The sequence below is a fragment of the Cetorhinus maximus genome, chromosome 1 (genome assembly GCF_964194155.1).
Source record: "Cetorhinus maximus chromosome 1, sCetMax3.hap1.1, whole genome shotgun sequence".
NCBI lineage: Eukaryota > Metazoa > Chordata > Chondrichthyes > Lamniformes > Cetorhinidae > Cetorhinus > Cetorhinus maximus.
This window is the reverse complement of record NC_135879.1, coordinates 187,751,726-187,770,575: the sequence shown is the minus strand read 5'-3', so window position 1 is coordinate 187,770,575 and position 18,850 is coordinate 187,751,726. Positions and strand designations below refer to the sequence as shown.

The following is an 18,850-nucleotide window of genomic DNA, read 5'->3' as shown; positions in this document are numbered from 1 at the left end:
GTGTCATCAACTGGTCGTGTTTTGCCTCGTCGTCAGTTGTTATGTTTTATTGTTGGGTCGCTTTGCTTGCGAACCAGTTGCACCCTTATCTGTTGAGTGAGCTAGCAGATGCAGAGACGAATATGAAATGAAGCACATACTATTTATTTACGCAGACAACAGAGCACTAATATGACCCTACTCTAAACTAATTCTTAACATTCTAGCCCACGCTACACAGCAATTGGGTAATACAGTCCAGTCACGTGGTCAATCTGCTCACATTCTCTTAAAGTCATGCTGTACCTCAGGTTAGCACAGTTCTGGAATGAAGGAAGAATTAAGATAAAAGCAAAATACTGCGGATGCTGGAAATCTGAAACAAAAACAAAAATAGCTGGAAAAACTCAGCAGGTCTGACAGCATCTGCGGAGAGGAACACAGTTGATGTTTTGAGTCCGTATGACTCTTCATCAGAGCTAAGGAAATAGAGAAATTAGGTGAAATATAAGCTGGTAGAGGGGGTGGGACAGGTAGAGCTGGATAGAGGGCCAGTGATAGGTGGAGGCAAAAAGGAGATTGCCAAAGGTGTCATAGACAAAAGGACAAAGGGGTGTTGACGGTGGTGACATTATCTAAGGAATGTGCTAATGGGGACATTAAGGGTAGCAAGCAGGACAAGCAAGGTACAGATAGCCCTAGTGGGGGTGGGGTGGGGGGAAGGGATCGAAATAGGCTAAAAGGTAGAGATAAAACAATGGATGAAAATACATTTAAAAATAATGGAAATAGGTGGGAAAGAAAAAATATATAATAATTAATCAATTAATTATTTAATAAAATCTGGTGATAGGCTGTCCACCAATATTCATTACAAGCCTACCGACTCCCACAGCTACCTCGACTACAGCTCCTCACACCCCGCTTCCTTTAAGGGCTCCATCCCATTCTCTCAGTTCCTTCGCCTCTGTCGCATCTGTTCTGATGATGCCACTTTCAAAAACAGTTCCTCTGACATGTCTTCCTTCTTCCTTAACCGAGGTTTTCCACCCATGGTGGTTGACAGGGCCCTCAACCGTGTCCGGCCCATCTCCCGCGCATCCACCCTCATGCCTTCCTCTCCCTCCCAGAACCATGATAGGGTCCCCCTTGTCCTCACTTATCACCCCACCAGCCTCCGCATTCAAAGGATCATCCTCCGCCATTTCTGCCAACTCCAGCATGATGCCACCACCAAACACATCTTCCCTTCACCCCCCTGGCCCCCTTCCACAGGGATTGTTCCCTCTGAGACACCCTGGTCCACTCCTCCATCACCCCCTACACCTCAAGCCCCTCCCACGACACCTTGCCATGCAACTGCAGAAGGTTCCCCCCTCCTCACCGTCCAAGGGCCCAAACACTCCTTTCAAGTGAAGCAGCACTTCACTTGCACTTCCCTCAATTTAGTCCACTGCATTCGCTGCTCCCAATGCAGTCTCCTCTACATTGGACAGACCAAACGCAGACTGGGTGACCACTTTGCGGAACACCTTCGGTCTGTCCGCAAGCATGATCTAGACCTCCCTGTCACTTGCCATTTCAACACACCACCCTGTTGTCATGCCCACATGTCCGTCTTTGGCCTACTGCAATGTTCCAGTGAAGCTCAACGCAAACTGAAGGAACAGCACCTCATCTTCCGACTTTACAGCCTTCCAGCCTTAATATTGAGTTCAACAACTTCAGATCATGAACTCTCTCCTCCATCCCCACCCCCTTTCCAATCCCCCTTTTTCCAATAATTTATTATTTTTTATTTTTTATTTATTTAAAACATTTTTTTAAACATATATTTTTCTTTTCCCACCTATTTCCATTATTTTTAAATGTGTTTCCGTCCATCGTTTTATCTCTACCTTTTAGCCTATTTTGATCCCTTCCCCCCACCCCACCCCACTAGGGCTATCTGTCACTTGCTCATCCTGCTTTCTACCCTTAATGTCATCCTTAGCACATTCCTTAGATAATATCAGCACCGTCAACACCCTTTTGTCCTTTTGTCTATGACATTTTTGGCAATCTCTTCTTTGCCTCCACCTATCACTGGCCCTCTATCCAGCTCTACCTGTCCCACCCCCCTCAACCAGCTTATATTTCACCTCATTTCTATATTTCTTAGTTCTGATGAAGAGTCATACGGACTTGAAACGTTAACTATGTTCCTCTCCGCAGATGCTGTCAGACCTGCTGAGCTTTTCCAGCTATTTTTGTTTTTGTTTGTGAAGGAAGAATTAAGTTATTTTTACATAGAGTATTGTGTAATGATCCTGATTATCTTCCTGTGCCTAGAGACAGACAAAGCACATGCTTATGTCTGTTTCCATAGGTAGTTTTTCCTGGAATAGGTCACTAGCATGTTGCCAGAGGCATTATTCCACATCAGGCATAGCTGACCCGGAGACCCTCCCATTCTTACCACCTGCCATAGGCATATTGGAAGGATTTACAAGTTGATAATCAACCTGTTTGGCCATGTTAGAAACGCACCTTCCATGGCCACCAAGTCCTGGAGTGAGGCCTGAACCTGGAGCTTCTAGCTCAGTGGCAGAGATGCTACCCACTGCACCACAGGACATTCCGTATTGTGTAATTAGGCGGGTTTAATTTGTAATTAATAAAAGATCTTCTGGAAAAAGTGATCATTATACAATTAAATTCCACATTAATTTTGAGAGTGACATTATCTAGTCCAAAACAAGATTATTAAACATAAACAAAGTCAAAGACATAGATTTTTAAACATTTCTTCATGGGACACAAGTATCACTGGCATGGCAGTGTATGAGGGGAGAGCTGGCTAAGGTTAATTGGGTATATAGACTAAACGATAAGGTGACAAATAGAAAATGGGAAATATTTAAAGAAATGATTCAAGATGTTCAACAAAAACACATTCTATTAAAAAACAAAAAACCTTATAATGTTGCGAAGCACTAAACCTGAGGATTGGGAGTGTTTTAGAAACCAGGAAAGGACAACCAAATTAAAAGCAAAATACTGCGGATGCTGGAAATCTGAAACAAAAACAAAAATAGCTGGAAAAACTCAGCAGGTCTGACAGCATCTGCGGAGAGGAACACAGTTGATGTTTTGAGTTCATATGACTCTTCATCAGAGCTAAGGAAATAGAGAAATTAGGTGAAATATAAGCTGGTAGAGGGGGTGGGACAGATAGAGCTGGATAGAGGGCCAGTGATAGGTGGAGGCAAAAAAGAGATTGCCAAAGATGTCATAGACAAAAGGACAAAGGGGTGTTGACGGTGGTGACATTATCTAAGGAATGTGCTAATGGGGACATTAAGAGTAACATGCAGGACAAGCAAGTGGCAGATAGCCCTAGTGGGGCTGGGGTGGGGGGAAGGGATCGAAATGGGCTAAAAGGTGGAGATAAAACAATAGATTAAAATAAATTTAAAAATAGGTGGGAAAAGAAAAATACATTTTTTAAAATTATAAATTATTGGAAAAAGGGGGATCGGAAAGGGGGCGGAGAGAGTTCATGATCTGAAGTTGTTGAACTCAATATTAAGTCCGGAAGGCTGTAAAGTGCCTAGTCAGAAGATGAGGTGCTGTTCCTCCAGTTTGCGTTGAGCTTCACTGGAACATTGCAGCAGGCCAAGGATGGACATGTGGGCATGAGAGCAGGGTGGTGTGTTGAAATGGCAAGCGACAGGGAGGTCTGGGCCAGGAAGGGCAACCAAAATTGGTTTTGGAGATGTAACCAATAGAGTAGATAAAGTGGGGGGAGGGGGCGGGGTGGTAGTAGATGTACTTGAATTCACAAAAGGCATTTGATAAAGTGCCACATAAAAATTAACATGCAAGATAAAGTCTCATGGAGTTGGGGTGATATATTAGCATGGATAGAGGGTTGGTTAACAAAAAAAGAATCAGAGAATAAGGGAAATGGGACATTTTCAAGTTGGCAGGCTATAACTTGTGGAGTGCTGCAAGGATCAGTGCTGGGTCCTCAGCTATTTACAATCTATATTAATTACTTAAACAGACCAATTGAAACCAAATGTATCTAAGCCTGTTGATGATACAAAGGTAGTTGGGAATATAAGTTGTGAAGAGGACACAACGAGGTTGCAAAGAAATATGGAAAGGCTAAGAGAGTGGGCAAATGGAATATAACTTCAGTGAGAAACTTCTAACTGTTGATGTTCAAAGAGACTTAGATATACTCATACAAGGAACACACTAGGTACAGCTAGCAATTAGGAAGGCAAATGTTGGCCTTTATTACAAAGGGTCTCAGTACAAGAATAAGGACGTTTTGCTATTATTGCAAAGGACTGGTGGGACCACATCTGGAGTACTGTGCATCATTTTAGTCTCCATGTCTAAGGAAGGATACACTTGCCTGGAGGTGCTAAAAAGCTGGTTCACTAGATTGTCTTTTGGGATGAGAGGGTTGTCCTTTAATAAGAGGCTGAGTAAATTGGGTCTATATTCTTTGAAAATTATCAATTGTCGTAAATGATTCACTACTGTCCTTTGGTGAAGCAAATCTGCTGTCCTTACCTGGTCTGGTCTACATTTGACGCCAGACCCACAGCAATGTGGTTGACTCTTAAGTGCCCTCTGAAATGGCCTAGCAAGCCACTCAATTCAAGGGCAATTCGGGATGGGCAACAAATACTGACCTTGCCAGCGAAACCCACATCCCATGAAAGAATATAGGGTAAGGCACTATTATTTTAATTGCAAAGAATCCGTACTAACCGCTATCAGTTACTGGGTGTGTAAATGTAATGGACATCAAAAAATGATGTAATTTACAATTTGACCTACAGTTCAGTTAGATCAATTACGTCAGATGTTTAAAGGGTATGGTTACGCGAACAGAAAACCTATGTTGCAAATTTTCCTCGAAACCACTGAGCCAACTAGATAAGCAAGGAAAAACATCCGTCTAAAAATATCTATTTTCCATTCAACATTCTGTCTCAAACACCTTCCTCAATCGAAAAGGTGAACTGGATCCCAGTACCTCACCGTCTGCAGCTTGGAAAGTGTGTGAATGTGCTGTGGGCTGGGACTCCCAGTGAATAGTTTTGAAGCGTTTACCCTTCCTTTGCACTTTCTGACATGGCTATTTATTAGTAGCATTCTGTATTTCTAACATAGGTTACTAGCCCCGACTTCTCTCTTCGACCTCCCATTTTTCCCTCCTTTTACGGCAACACCTGGTTTCGAGATTTGCTCCTCCCACGGCAGCAAGATCCGAGATTCAGCCGCTGGGGAATTCCCAAGGCTAGCCCGGCTCAGAACAATGAGGGCTGTGGAAAATACTCCAGAGCTTCATGCAAAAATAATATTACAGCCTGTGATGCTTGCTGTCAGGGTCAGATCCTGAGAACGGCCTCAAAGATGCCAGGCTCGTTAATAAGAATTGTGAGGATTAATTGAGGCAGAGCTGTATTTGGGAGTGTTGCTATTGATAGCTGTAGTGTGTTTGTGTGGGGAGTAGTTAGTCAGTCATCCCCTCGTGGAGCCCCATTAGGTGTAAATGTGTTAGGGGGCGCTGAGGAGCGCCTTAGAAGCGCCCTTCTAACATGGACTTCCACAACCAGTGTGGCTCTCTCCTAGTAAAATGTAATCTGGGGAAGATAGTGTACCCCTTTAAAATTTAAAATACCAATAATTTAACATTTTGAAAAATAGGAAAACAACTCACACACTTCTGCCATCGAACAAAATCTTTAGTCAAAGAAAGATTTATTTAAGGAGTAGGCTGGGTGTATGTTGTGTGGAGGACCTTTGCGGAATATTGAGGCAGGAGCCAGGGGGAATGAGCAGCATCTTTTAACACAGGGGCCGAGCCCCACCAGCCCGGCTCCCGAGTGACCGAGCCCCGCCAGCCCGGCTCCCGAGTGACCGAGCCCCGCCAGCCCGGCTCCCGAGTGACCGAGCCCCGCCAGCCCGGCTCCCGAGTGACCGAGCCCGGCTCCCGAGTGACCGAGCCCCGCCAGCCCGGCTCCCGAGTGACCGAGCCCGGCTCCCGAGTGACCGAGCCCGGCTCCCGAGTGACCGAGCCCCACCAGCCCGGCTCCCGAGTGACCGAGCCCGGCTCCCGAGTGACCGAGCCCCACCAGCCCGGCTCCCGAGTGACCGAGCCCCGCCAGCCCGGCTCCCGAGTGACCGAGCCCGGCTCCCGAGCGACCGAGCCCCGCCAGCCCGGCTCCCGAGCGACCGAGCCCCGCCAGCCCGGCTCCCGAGCGACCGAGCCCCGCCAGCCCGGCTCCCGAGCGACCGAGCCCCGCCAGCCCGGCTCCCGAGCGACCGAGCCCCGCCAGCCCAGCTCCCGAGTGACCGAGTCCCGCCAGAAGATGTCCGTGTCCAGTCTGCCGGAGGACCTGGCCACGCTTTCCCAGCTGGATGAGAACACTCTCCTGGACGTGCTTAGCACCAGATTCCGGCATAACCACATTTATGTAAGTAACGGAGGAAAGAAAGTTTTACTTGACTAACGCCGGCTTTCAGCCTCCGGTTTAGCAAACGCTGTACCAGGAAAACAGTTTTCTTTCATTGTCCTAAACCAGAAAGGGGGTTACTGCGGAGGGGCTGTTTTATACTCTTAACCCTCTTCCAAGCTGTCCGAGGTGATCTTGATCTGAACAGCTTTTGTTTAGTCAACATGAGTAATTCTCACAGCAGGCTGGGCGAAGCTTTGTGTTGAACAAGTTTGAACCTGAGAGGCACTGAACTATCAAACTGGGCTATGAGTGTTTTCATTGAATCAGTCAATGTTACTGTTTATGAGTGTTCATGTATTGACTGGATTTAGAGATGTTATTACTTTACTGCTCCTTTAACAGAAGTGTAATTGATTCCAACTCGTGTTTTAGGGAGAGTCAGTGTACTTGACTTACGCCGGCTTTCATCCTCCAGTTTAGCAAACGCTGTACCAGGGCGACCTGTTTTGACATCTGACATAGTCTGAATTCTTCCCTGTTTTTACCCCCTGCTATATGAAAGTTTAGTGGCGCCTTCACCGCATTTCTAGAAAGTTGGACATAATCCGATGTTGGAGGCAGTGGGGGCAAACACACACTCCACATTATCATTAGATACCAGGGAATTTAAACACTTGGTCCCTTGTTTTCAACCCCCTCCATTATCCGGATGCGGAAGGCCCCCAGAGGCAGCCTAAACTTCAAATGCAGTTGAGATATGGGGGCATTTCTGTCTAGTCACTGCATGTTTAATTCCCAGGGTTAAACGTTTTGAGGAAAAGTAAATGCCATGGTGGATATTTTTCGTTTAGCAGAGTGTTGCAGACCATAAATTCTGCAATTGTCTAATACAAAATAAGGTATCATCCAAAGTAATTGTGTTTTTTTGGATGTTTTAAAATTAATCTGAAGCATTGACTTTTATCATATTTGGTTTTTGGACTCTGCCATCATCTGCCTTTTTTATGAACAGTAAAAATGAAAAATTGTGGTTAATAAAATATTGTATTAAGTAAACAGTCAGTGAAGTGGAGAGGAATACAATTAACGTTTCGAGTCCGTATGACTCTTCAACAGAACTCCATAACTGTATTCCTCTCCGCAGATGCTGTCAGACCTGCTGAGTTTTTCCAGGTATTTTTATTTTTGTTTTGGATTTCCAGCATCCGCAGTTTTTTGCTTTTAGTCAGTGAAGTGTTTTGGGATGTCCTGAGGATGTGGAAGGTGCTGCAGAAGGACAAAAGAAAAAATACTGCAGAGGCTGGAAATCTGAAATAAAGATTTTTTTTAAATGCTGAAAACTCAGGTCAGGTAGCATCTGTGCAGAAAGGAAGGTAGGGTTAACCTTTTAGATTTATGACCAAAAAAGCACACTTTTTTTTTCTTTTTCTTGATGTGATCAAATAGTCTAATGCACAGTGCCACTGAGTGATGGGCAGCAGGTTTGTGTCCACGTTTTCTACACTTGTCAATTACACTTTTGGAGCTGGGTGAAGAGGTAAATGGAAAATGTTGAACAAAGGACAGGTAATCCACTATTAATTGTGGTGGATCAAAACTGTACATAAAACGGACATGAATTCCGTTTCATGGGAAGGACTCTGTACAGGGCCATGTGCATTTGTAAAAGTTGTTGCTGTAAATTGGTGGTCTTCAAGTTAAAATTGTACAGGAAGAACAAGAAAGGAATTGCACCCACCTAGTGTGTTTCACATCTCAAGGAAGTCCCAAAGTATGTTGTTATTGGACAGGAATTCAAGGTGCTGCTTGATTTTTATTAATTCTTTCATGGGATGTAGGTGTTGCTAGCAAAGCCAGCATTTTGTTCCCTACTCCTAATTGCCACAACTGAGTGGCTTGCTAGGCCATTGCAGAGGGCAGTTAAGTCAACCACATTGTTGTAGGCCTAGAGTCACATGTAGGGTAGGCCAGACCAGGTAAGGATGGCAGATTTCCTTCCCTAAAGAACATTAGTGAACCATATACGACAATTGATAGTTTCACGGGTGCCATTACTTCATTGGCTTTAAAACACTTTGGGGCATTCTGTAGTCGTGAAAAGTCCTATATAAATGCAAGTCTTATATAAGTGCAATTCTATCACTAATGGTCCAGAGGATGAATGATTCCTTTCATAATTTTCACAATTCAAGATCATGCAATAAAATGGTACTGCTTGGCCATCTAAAATGGAGACCGTGCCATGACGTGACTTCAGCTGAATTCAGCTTTTGATAAGGTTCCACACAGTCAGCTCATATCAAAGGTTGGGGCATGTGGAGTCGAATGGCTGAATGCTTGTTTTTTTTTTAAGCCAATTTGCAATCAGAGTTTTAAGGGTCAAGGGTAGTTATTCAGATTAGAGGAAGTTGGAAAGTGATGGAACCACCATTTACATTAATGACTTGGACTGAAAAATAAGTAAGCGAATCTCAAAATTTCCAGGTAATACCAAATTGGGGGTATAGCTATTACAGAGGAAGAATGGAACGTAATACAAGAAGACATTAGAAAATTTGCAGGCTAATCAGTTAAGTGAGCTTTAATGCAGGTAAATGTAATTTTAGTAGGAAAAACAAAAACATTAACTTAATCAAATAAGAAACCGAATTGAGTAAAAGAGCGAAGGGATCTAGGCATAGAGGTGAACAAATCATTAAAAGCTTCATCATAGGTCAACAAAGCAATTAAAAATCCTAACAAAGCACAGGGATTGATTCCCGGGGGGAGTAGAATTCCAAAGTAGTGAAATTATGTTAAATTAATATAGAATCCTGGTCAGACTGCACTCGGAATACTATGCACAGTTCCGGTCTCCATTCTATAAAAAGAAGCATTGAAGAGGATATAAAAAAGATTTAAAAGGATAGTACCAGAATGAAAGATTACAGCTATTGGGAAAGATGGAACAGGTTGTGGCTTTTTTTCTCTTGGTAAAAGGAAGACTTAGAGGAGACCTGACAGAGTTCTTTGAAATAATGAATGAGTTGGACAGGGGAGATATGGAGCAAATGTTTTCTCTTGTGGAAGACTCCCAAAACTAGAGGCCATGAATACAAGATAGTTACTAATAAATCCAATAAAGAAATAAGGAGAAATGTCTTTACTTGGGGTGGTTAGTATATGGAACTTGGGTGAGGTGAATACCTTTTGAGTATTTTCAAAAGGAGTATATGAGAGAAAAAGTAAGAGAAAAATATGTTGAAAGGCTAATATGAGGTAGACAGAATGGGAGGAAATTTGTTTGCAGTGTGAACACCAGAGCAGGCTGGTTGGCCTGCTTTTTTATAATGAGCATTAGCTTGTTTGTTCTCGTGTTTTAGAATTAATGTTGTTTATTATTTTGATTTAGTTACAGTCATGTTAATCTTGATTCAGATAAATTATCAAAGCGTAGTGAAATGTCACCAGTTTAATTAGTATTTTCAATATCCTAAACAAATATAATCCTTCTATAAATCTATCTGAAAAGCTGTTTATCAGTTAATTTACACGTACAATCAGTAGGCTATTCAGGTTTGTGCAATGCCAGGGGTTAATTTGGAAATTTGTAAAGCGATAGTAAATGAGCAATGTTGGCTTCAATTGCACAGTTGATGGATGCCAATGGAATCTCCCTGTTTCTTTATTCTGTTTTTAAAAAGTGGTGGGAAAGCATTCCCATGTTTTTGTTTCAAGCTAGAGCAGCAGTTCTCCAACAGTGTCATTGAAGGTAACATGAGTAAACAAGTCCCTGAGGTAAATGGGGGGGGAAAAAGTCCCGCAAAGATAATGTTTACCATTGAAACTGTGTTTGAATTTTAAACCTTGGAAATCAGAATTTTGAGCCTATTGCAAGGTGTTACAGGAAAAGCTCCACTATAAGTACCAGTCTCCAAAGCAGACATGGAGGCCTAGCCACTAGCATCTAAATGCTGGCTACATTTTAATGTTGGGAGGAAGCTAACAGAAGCTCTGTGAATTTGGCCTGTACTAGTGGCAGTTCATGGCATTGTTTCTGAAGCTTGGTGTGAAGCAGATCTTGCTGAGACAGAGCTACAAAGAATAAAGCAGTCTGAGGCTCAGTCAAAGAAGGCAGATAGTTGTGGGTAGGTGCGGGTGGGGAGGAGTGGGAAATGAATTGAGGCAAAAGTGTAAAGCTTTTGGCTGAATAAAATGGCATCAGTTGTCTTCTGGAAATCATTGCAACTTGACCCGAACAGTCTGACCAGCTGGGGTCTCCACTTTCTACAATTTATATAAATTACTTGGATGAAGGGACAGATGGTATGGTTGCTAAATTTGTTGGCGACTCAAAGATAGGTAGGAAAGTAAATTGTGAGAAGGGCGTAAGGAGGCTACAAAGTGACTTAGATAAGTTGTGAGTGGGCAAAGACCTGGTAAATGGAGTATAATGTGGGAAGATGTAAAATTGTTCATCATGGCAGAAAGAATAAAAAGGAAGCATAATATCTAAATGGTGAGAGGATGCAGTACTCTGAGATTCAGAAGGATCTTGGTGTCCTAGTGCATGAATCGTGAAAAGCTAGTATGCAGGTAAAGCAAGTAATTAGGAAAGCTAATAGAATGTTATCATTTGGGAGGGGGATTGAAGGCAAAAGTAGGGAGGTTATGCCTCAGTTGTACAGGGCACTAATGAGACCACATCTGGAGTACGGTATACATTATTTGTCTCCTTATTTAAGGAAAGATGTAAATGCATTAGAAACAGTTCAAAGAAGGTTTACTAGGCTAATACCAGTAATGGGTGGGTTGTCTTATGAGGAAAGGTTGGACAGGTTAGGCTTGTATCCACTGGAGTTTAGAAAGTGACTTGATTGAAACCTTTAAGATCCTGAGGGGTCTTGACAGGGTGGATGTGGAGCGGGTGTTTCCTCTTGTGGGAGAATCTAAAACTAGGGGTTATGGTTTAAAAATAAGGGGTCGCTCATTTAAGACGGAGATGAGAATTTTTTTCTCAGAGGGTTGTGAGTCTTTGGACCTCTCTTCCTCAAAAGGCAGAGCTAAATAGATTCTTGATTAACAAGGGCATGAAAGGTTATCAGGGGTAGGCGGGAGGTTATAATCAAATCAGCCATGATTTTATTGAACGGCAGAGCAGGCTTGAAGGGCCGAGTGGCGTACTCCCCCTCCTAGTTTGTATATTGGGATGTTTGTGGTGGAATCATGAATGTTGGAGAATTGGATGTCATCAGCATACTTATGAAAATTGACCTATGCTTAAGTGTAAGCTCACTTAAGGGGAATGTGTGAAATGGAGAGGGTGTGAAGATGGAAACTTGGTTTTCTGGATGTAATTGCGTAGGCAGCAGAAGAAGCCATTAGCATGTTAGAGTCATATTGGTCTCAACGTTAACTCTCTTTCCCCCTCTCTACAGATGCTGTCAGACTTGCTGAGTTTTTCCAGCATTTTCTGTTTTTTATTTAGGCCATTGTTGATTGCATTGCGATGTGTAAAATTGGAAACAAGCAAGAACAGCTTTGCTGGGATAGTATAATGAAGGAGATGTGGTGGTGGAGGAGGAGGAAGCGGTTGAATACATTGCATGACACAGAGGGTGAAGGGGGACAATGCACTACAGTCACTGTCACAAAGGATGTTGGTGATTTTGACCACAGGTCAAGGTCTGGTAGAAGTGATTTAAACAAGTAATTGAGCAAATTCAAGCACTGTAGAGAAATGGGAGGTCAGATATCGGGAGTCGTTTGAGAAAATGAAGATGGTCATGAGTAAGCCTTTTGAAAGTTAAGAGATGACAACCATCTTGAAGCGGCAGGTAAATCCTGTGGAAACTGCTTTGCACCTAAGTATATTCTGTAATGAAGTTGACCTCTAAGATTCACATAATGAACAAGTGTAGAAGTCACTCAGTAGAGTGCATACCTCCAACATGTCATTCTTTTTTGGGTTGTGGCCACCACTGGCAAGGCCAGTATTTGTTACCCATCCCTACTTGCCCTTGAACTAAGTGGCTTACTAGGCCATTGCAGAGGGCTGTTAAGAGTCAATCGCATTGCTGTGGGTCTGGAGTCACATGTAGACCAGGCCAGATAGGGACGGCAGATTTCCTTCCCTAAAGGACATTAATGAACCAGATGGGTTTTCACAACAATTGATGATGGTTACCACTGTCACCATTACTGAGACTAGCTTTTCAATTCCAGATTATTAATTGAATTTAAATTCCACCAGCTGCCAGGGTGGGATTTGAACCCATGTCCGCAGAACATTAGCCTGGGCCTCTGGATTACCAGCCCAGTGACATTAACACTACATCACCATCTCCCCATGCTGTGGTAATTCAGCATTATTACAATTACGCGGCTCTTAAGGCTTTTTGCTGTCTGGTTATTGCTCTGTAACTAAAAAGGTGAAAAAAATATTTTTATTAAACTCACTGAGGAGGCTGCAAGCCAATCTACATCCAGCAACCTGCTCTGACAATTCTGACATTTAGACAAATGTGACAAATTGCACCACAGCAGCTGAAGCAATCCACAACAGTCTAAAACATATATGCTATTCACATTTTATGTCAATGATTTGAATGAGGGAGCCAAATGTAATATTTCCAAGTTTGCTGACGACATAAAACTAGATGGGAATGTGATTGGTGAGGAGGATGTTAAGAGACTTCATGGTGATTTAGACAAGTTGAATGAGTGGGCAAATACATGGCAGATGCAGTATAACTTGGATAAGTGTGAAGTTGTCCACTCTAGTAGGAATAACAGAATAGCAGAGTATTATTTAAATAATGATAGATTGGGAAATGTTGATGTACAAAGGGACCTGGGCGTCCTTGTGCACCAATCACTGAAAGCAAGCATGCAGGTGCAGCAAACGGTTAAGAAGGCAAATGGTATGTTGGCCTTCATTGTGAGAGGGCTTGAGTACAGGAGCAGTTTTACTGCAGCTGTACAGGGCCTTGGTGAGACCACACCTAGAGCATTGTGTTCAGTTTTGCTCTCCTTACCTAAGAAAGGATATACTTGCCATAGAGGGAGTGCAGTGAAGTTTCACCAGACTGATTTCTGGGATGGCAGGATTGTTGTACGAGGAGAGATTGGGCCGACTAGACCTGTATTCAGTGGAGTTTAGAAGAATGTGAAGGGATCTCACTGAAACGTAAAAATTCTGACAGGGCTGGACAGAGTGGATGCAGGGATGATGTTTCCTCTAGCTGGGGTGCCTAAAACAGGGGGCCACAGTCTCACAATATGGGGTAGGCCACTTAGGACTGAGATGAGGAGAAACTCCTTCAGAGGGTGATGAACCTGTGGAATTGTCTACCACAGAGGGCTGTGGAGGCCAAGCCACTGAGTTGAGATGGAGGATCATCCATGATCATATTGAATGGCAGAGCAGGCTCAAAGGGCTGAATGACATACTCCAGCTTTTATTTTTCTTGCCCAACATTCTTGGGTTATATCCTATCTGTGTGCCAAGTTTTGTTGAAATCCACCCAGTAGCTTTTGAGATCTATAGTTCACAGACAAACAGACTAACAAAGAGGGGTGAAAACATTACTTCCATCCACCTTTAGCGGTGGAAGTAATCAGTTAATTGTTCTATTGGAATTGCTGAACTGTAACCAGAAAAGTCCCAGGTTAAATTCCTGATCTGTGCTGGCCCAATCGCAGCTGGGGCAAAAACAGAGTGTTTTAATTGGTCATGGTGCCCTGGGGTGACCAGTAAAAAAAAAATTAGCTGGGTTTTCTGATCTTAACTGCTTTCAGCGTTTTCAAGTGATGCCTGCTGAAAATTCATAATGTGGATGTTGTTGAGGACCGGGTAGTGCTGTGTGTTGATATTCCTGCAATTGAAAAGCTTGTTTGCTTGCACTGCTGGGGTTTTCAAGAATAGTGGCCGCTCGGGTGAGCTTCTAGGAGCAACTGTAGAACAGTAACCTGCCAAGTCGTCAATTCTTTTAGGAAGGGATAAAATTGAGGGAGGGGAGGAATTAAATTACCAGCCTGTAAACCTTGCATTAAGAATCAATATTTCACTGTTATAAAATTAAATACTTTAGAAAATGTATATAGTTAATTCTCTAGGGAATTGTTTTGGGAACGAAACTGGTAATGTGGTAAATAGTGAGGAGGATAGCTGTAAACTGCAGGAGGATAGCAATGGACTGGGCAAATGAGCAGAGCAGTGGCAAATGGAATTTAACCCAGAAAAGTGCAGCACTTCGGGAGGGCTAATAAGGCAAGCGATTACACTGAATGGCAGGACCCTGGAAAGTGCTGAAGATCAGAGGGAGCTTGGTGTGCATATCCACAGATCCCTGAAGGTAGCAGGGCAGGTAGATAAGGTGGTTAAGAAGGCATATGGGATACTTGCCTTTATTAGCCGAGGCATAGAATACAAGAGCAGGGAGGTTATGCTGGAACTGTATAAAACGCTGTTTAGGCCGCAGCTGGAGTACTGTATGCAGTTCTGGTCACCACATTATAGGAAAGATGTGATTGCACTGGAGAGGGTGCAGAGGAGATTTACCGGGATGCTGCCTGAGCTGGAGGGTCTGAGCTATGAGGAAAGATTGGATAGGCTGGGGTTGTTTTCTTTGGATCAGTGAAGGCTGAGAGGGGACCTGATAGAGATGTATAAGATTATGAGGGGCATAGATAGGGTGGATAGGAAGGCACTTTTTCTATTAGTAGAGGCGTCAATAACCAGGGGGCATAGATTTAAGGTAAGGGGTAGAGGGGTGGGAGTCTGGAACTCACTGACTGAAAGGGTGGCTGAATCAGAAGCTCTCATAACAGTTAAGAAGTATTTAGATATTCACTTGTGTTGCCATAGCCTCCTGGACTGTGGGCCAAGCACTGGAAAATGGGATTAGTCAGGTCTTTATTGACCAGTGGACACAATTGGCCGCCTCCTGTGCTATAAATGTCTGAGTCTGAGAGAAATTGTTCCTTTTCCTTGTTTAAGAGTTCAGAAATCAATTTTGCATGTCTAAGATATCTCATGACATTGATTTTGGTAAAGTGTAGTTAGTGGTAATCTATCTTTAGCCCCTTCCCATTTTTCATTCACATGCTGCCCCTTGGTGAATTCACGCAAAAACATATCAGTTTTGACATGTACACTGACGAACCTCGACTATACCTCACCACCATTTCTCTTGATCTCTCTATTGTGTATAATTGGTCAGACTGCTTGTCTGGCATCCAGTACTTTCTGGATGGGCAGAAATTTCCTCCAATTCAGTACTGGGAAGACCAAAGCTATTGTATTTCGTTCCCTGCTACAGACTCTGTTCCTTAGCCAGCAACTGCACCCCACTCTTTGGCAACAGCCTGAGACTAAACCAGTTTGAAACCTTGGTCTTATATTTGAAACCAAGATGAGCTTCTGACTAAATTTCTGCACCATCATTAAGCCCACATCCTTCCATCTCCTTAACATTGCCTGACTGCACCCTGCCTCAACTCATTTGCTGCTGATACCATCACCTATGCTTTTGCTACCTCTAGACTTGACTACTCCAGTGCACTGCTGGCTGGCTTCCCATGTTCTGCACTCTGTAAACTCGAGGTCATTCAAAATTCTGCTGCCTTAATGTCACACCAAGTCCTGTTCACCCATCACGCCTGTGCATGCTGACCTACATTGACCCCTGGTTAAGCGATGCAGCGGTTTTAAAATTCTCATCCTTGTTTTCAAATCCATTCATGCCCTCATGCCCCCCTACCTTTGCAATTTCCTCCAGCCACTCAAACTGCTGAGGTATCTGTACTCCTCTAATTCTGGCCTCTTGAGCATCCCTGATTTATACACTCATCCATTGCTGACCATGTCTTCAGCTGCCTGGGTCCTAAGATCTGGAATTCCCTTCCTAAACCTGTCTGCCTCGTTACATTTCCTCCTCTGAGATGTCCCTCTTTCATTTTCCTTAATATATCATTTTTGGCTTGTTGTCAAACTTTGCCTCATGACACCTTTGTGATGCACTTTTGGATGTTTTATAATGTTGAAGGGGTCATATAAATATCTTCTCAAGGGCAACTGGGGATGGGCAACAGAATGCTGGCTTTGCCAGCGGTACTCAACATCCATGAAAGAATTTAAAACAAAATGAAGCTGCTGTTGTAGTGATAGGTGACAAATTGCCTTTGCGAATCCTAAAGAAGGACCAATGTATTTGATTTGGATCAACTGTTAGGCTAAAACATTTCATTCTCTCCCCGCACACCCCTTTTGTTCTTTACTCTGTTATGGTAACGTGGCAACAAAAACTGAATTTGCTAAATGGATTATTAATGTAGAAATGAGAGACAGCCTTGTGCTTTAAACAGGCGGAAAATATTTTACTTATATATTTGCACAAGTTCATATTTTGAATTCATAAAGGTTTTGTACTCACCGTGTTTGCATTTTGCCTAGTGAATAGTTTGAGGTTTTGATTATAATGTGCCATGTTGGTATAGATTAAGTGATTGCCAACTAATGCATTATGTGCAATTTAGGTTTCAAACAGAACCTCAAAGCTTGAGTTGTTACATTTGTTACAATATATCAGTTTGTACCAGTTTATAAATGGTAAAGTCCTGCAAAGTTCACCGAGTCTAATGTAATGCTAAGTTCACTTTAAATTTGGGAGGCAAGCAAGCATACACCCGACCAAATCTAAACAGGATATAAAATAATTTTAAAAATAGGCATGAATAGACTAGGGTTTATGACATTTATGACAGAAGTAATTAACTGGTGACAATGTAATCTCTTCTGGAAAGGAAGATCAAAGTACAGTGAAGCCTGAACTCGTTTCATGCAATGTGTAACATGAACAAAGTTTAAAGAATTGATCTATTGTAAATTTGTTTAATTGTTCATTACAGGACAATATTCTGCATTGTTAGTTTAGTGGTAAAAGTACTGGATGGCATGATCTGTTTTTAGAATTTCTTGCCCAGTGCCTTGGTTTGGGGCATTTGCTCAGGGCTGGAGAGGAACTTCGTGGAAGGGCGAGGATCCAGTTGCCATGGTAGATGTAGGTACCAATGACATAAGCAGGACAAGGAAAGAGGTTCTGCAAAGTCAGTATGAAGTGCTAGGCACCACATTGAGAAGCAGAACCTCAAAGGTAATAATCTCTGGATTATTACCTGAGCCACATGCAAATTAGCATAGGGTAAATAAGATTAGAGTGACGAATGCGTAGCTCAAAGACTGGTGTGGGAGAAGTGGGTTCTGGTTCGTGGGGCACTGGCATCAGCACTGGGGAAAGTAGGGGCTGTACTGTTGGGATGGTCTACACCTGAACTGTGCTTGGACCATTTTTCTAGGCTTTAAACTAAACAAGGTTGGGGGAGGGGGGAGGTCAAGCTTGGGTAGATGTGGCAAATCAAGGGGTAGATTCAAAGCAGGAGACCATAATGATAATATGGGAAATGAAGGTCGGAGAATGGCAGGAAGGGACAGAGAGAAAAAAAACCTAAGAATACATCAACAGTCATGACTAGATGTTACAAAGATAACAAAAAGACAAAACTAAAGGCTCTATCTGAATGCACGTAGCATTCGTATCAAAGTAAATTAATTGCTAGTGCACATTGAAATAAATAAATATGATCTGATAGCCATTACGGAGATGTGGCTGCAGGATGACGAGCATTGGGTCCTGAATATTGAGGGGTATATGACATTCATGAAGGTTAGGAAGCTAGGTAAATGCGAAGAGGTAGCATTGTTAATCAAGGATGGCATTGGTGCAATAGTTAGGGATGACCTTGGTCTATATCTGGATATAGAATTGGTTAGGGTGGAGATGAGGAATAGCAGGGGAAAGAAGTCACTAATGGGAGTGGCCTACAGGCCTGCTAACAGTAACCACAATGTAGGACAAAGTATACAAGAAGAAATATTGGATGCTTGTGATAAAGGGACAGCAATAATCATGCGTGATTTTAATCTACATATAAAGTAGAAAAATCAGACTGGCAGTAGTAGCCTGGATGAGGAGTTCATGGAATGCTTTCAAGATAGTTTCTTACAGCAGCACATTCTGGAACCAACCCGAGAGCAGGTTATATCAGACTTGGTATTGTGTAATGTGACAAGATTAATTAATGACCTCAGAGTGAAGTCACCCCTAGATAGCAGTGACCACAATATGCTTGAATTTTACAACCAATTTGAAAGGGAGAAGAGTGGGTCTGAGACTAGTATTTTAAACTTAAATAAGGGCAATTATGTGGGCAAGAAAGCTGAGCTAGCTGAAGTGAACTAAGGTACTAGGCTAGAGGATAGATCAATAGAGAAGCAGTGGCGGACATTTAAGGGGATATTTCAGAATACTCAGAAGAAGTATAATCCTACCATGGATAACCAAAGAAGTTAAGGAAAGCACCAAACT

General features: G+C 42.8%; 1 protein-coding gene across 1 annotated transcript in view; it reads left to right on the top strand.

Annotated features, from left to right (window-relative positions):
• Window positions 1–5,565: 5,565 nt before the first annotated feature.
• The window catches only part of LOC144685914 (myosin-IIIb), a 174,377-nt gene continuing 161,092 nt past the window's right edge, over window positions 5,566–18,850 (top strand). Inside the window, exon 1 of the mRNA XM_078550934.1 lies at window positions 5,566–6,461. Within this exon, the coding sequence (XP_078407060.1) occupies window positions 6,357–6,461 (105 nt within the window). The 5' untranslated portion in view covers window positions 5,566–6,356. The remainder of the gene's footprint in view (window positions 6,462–18,850) is intronic.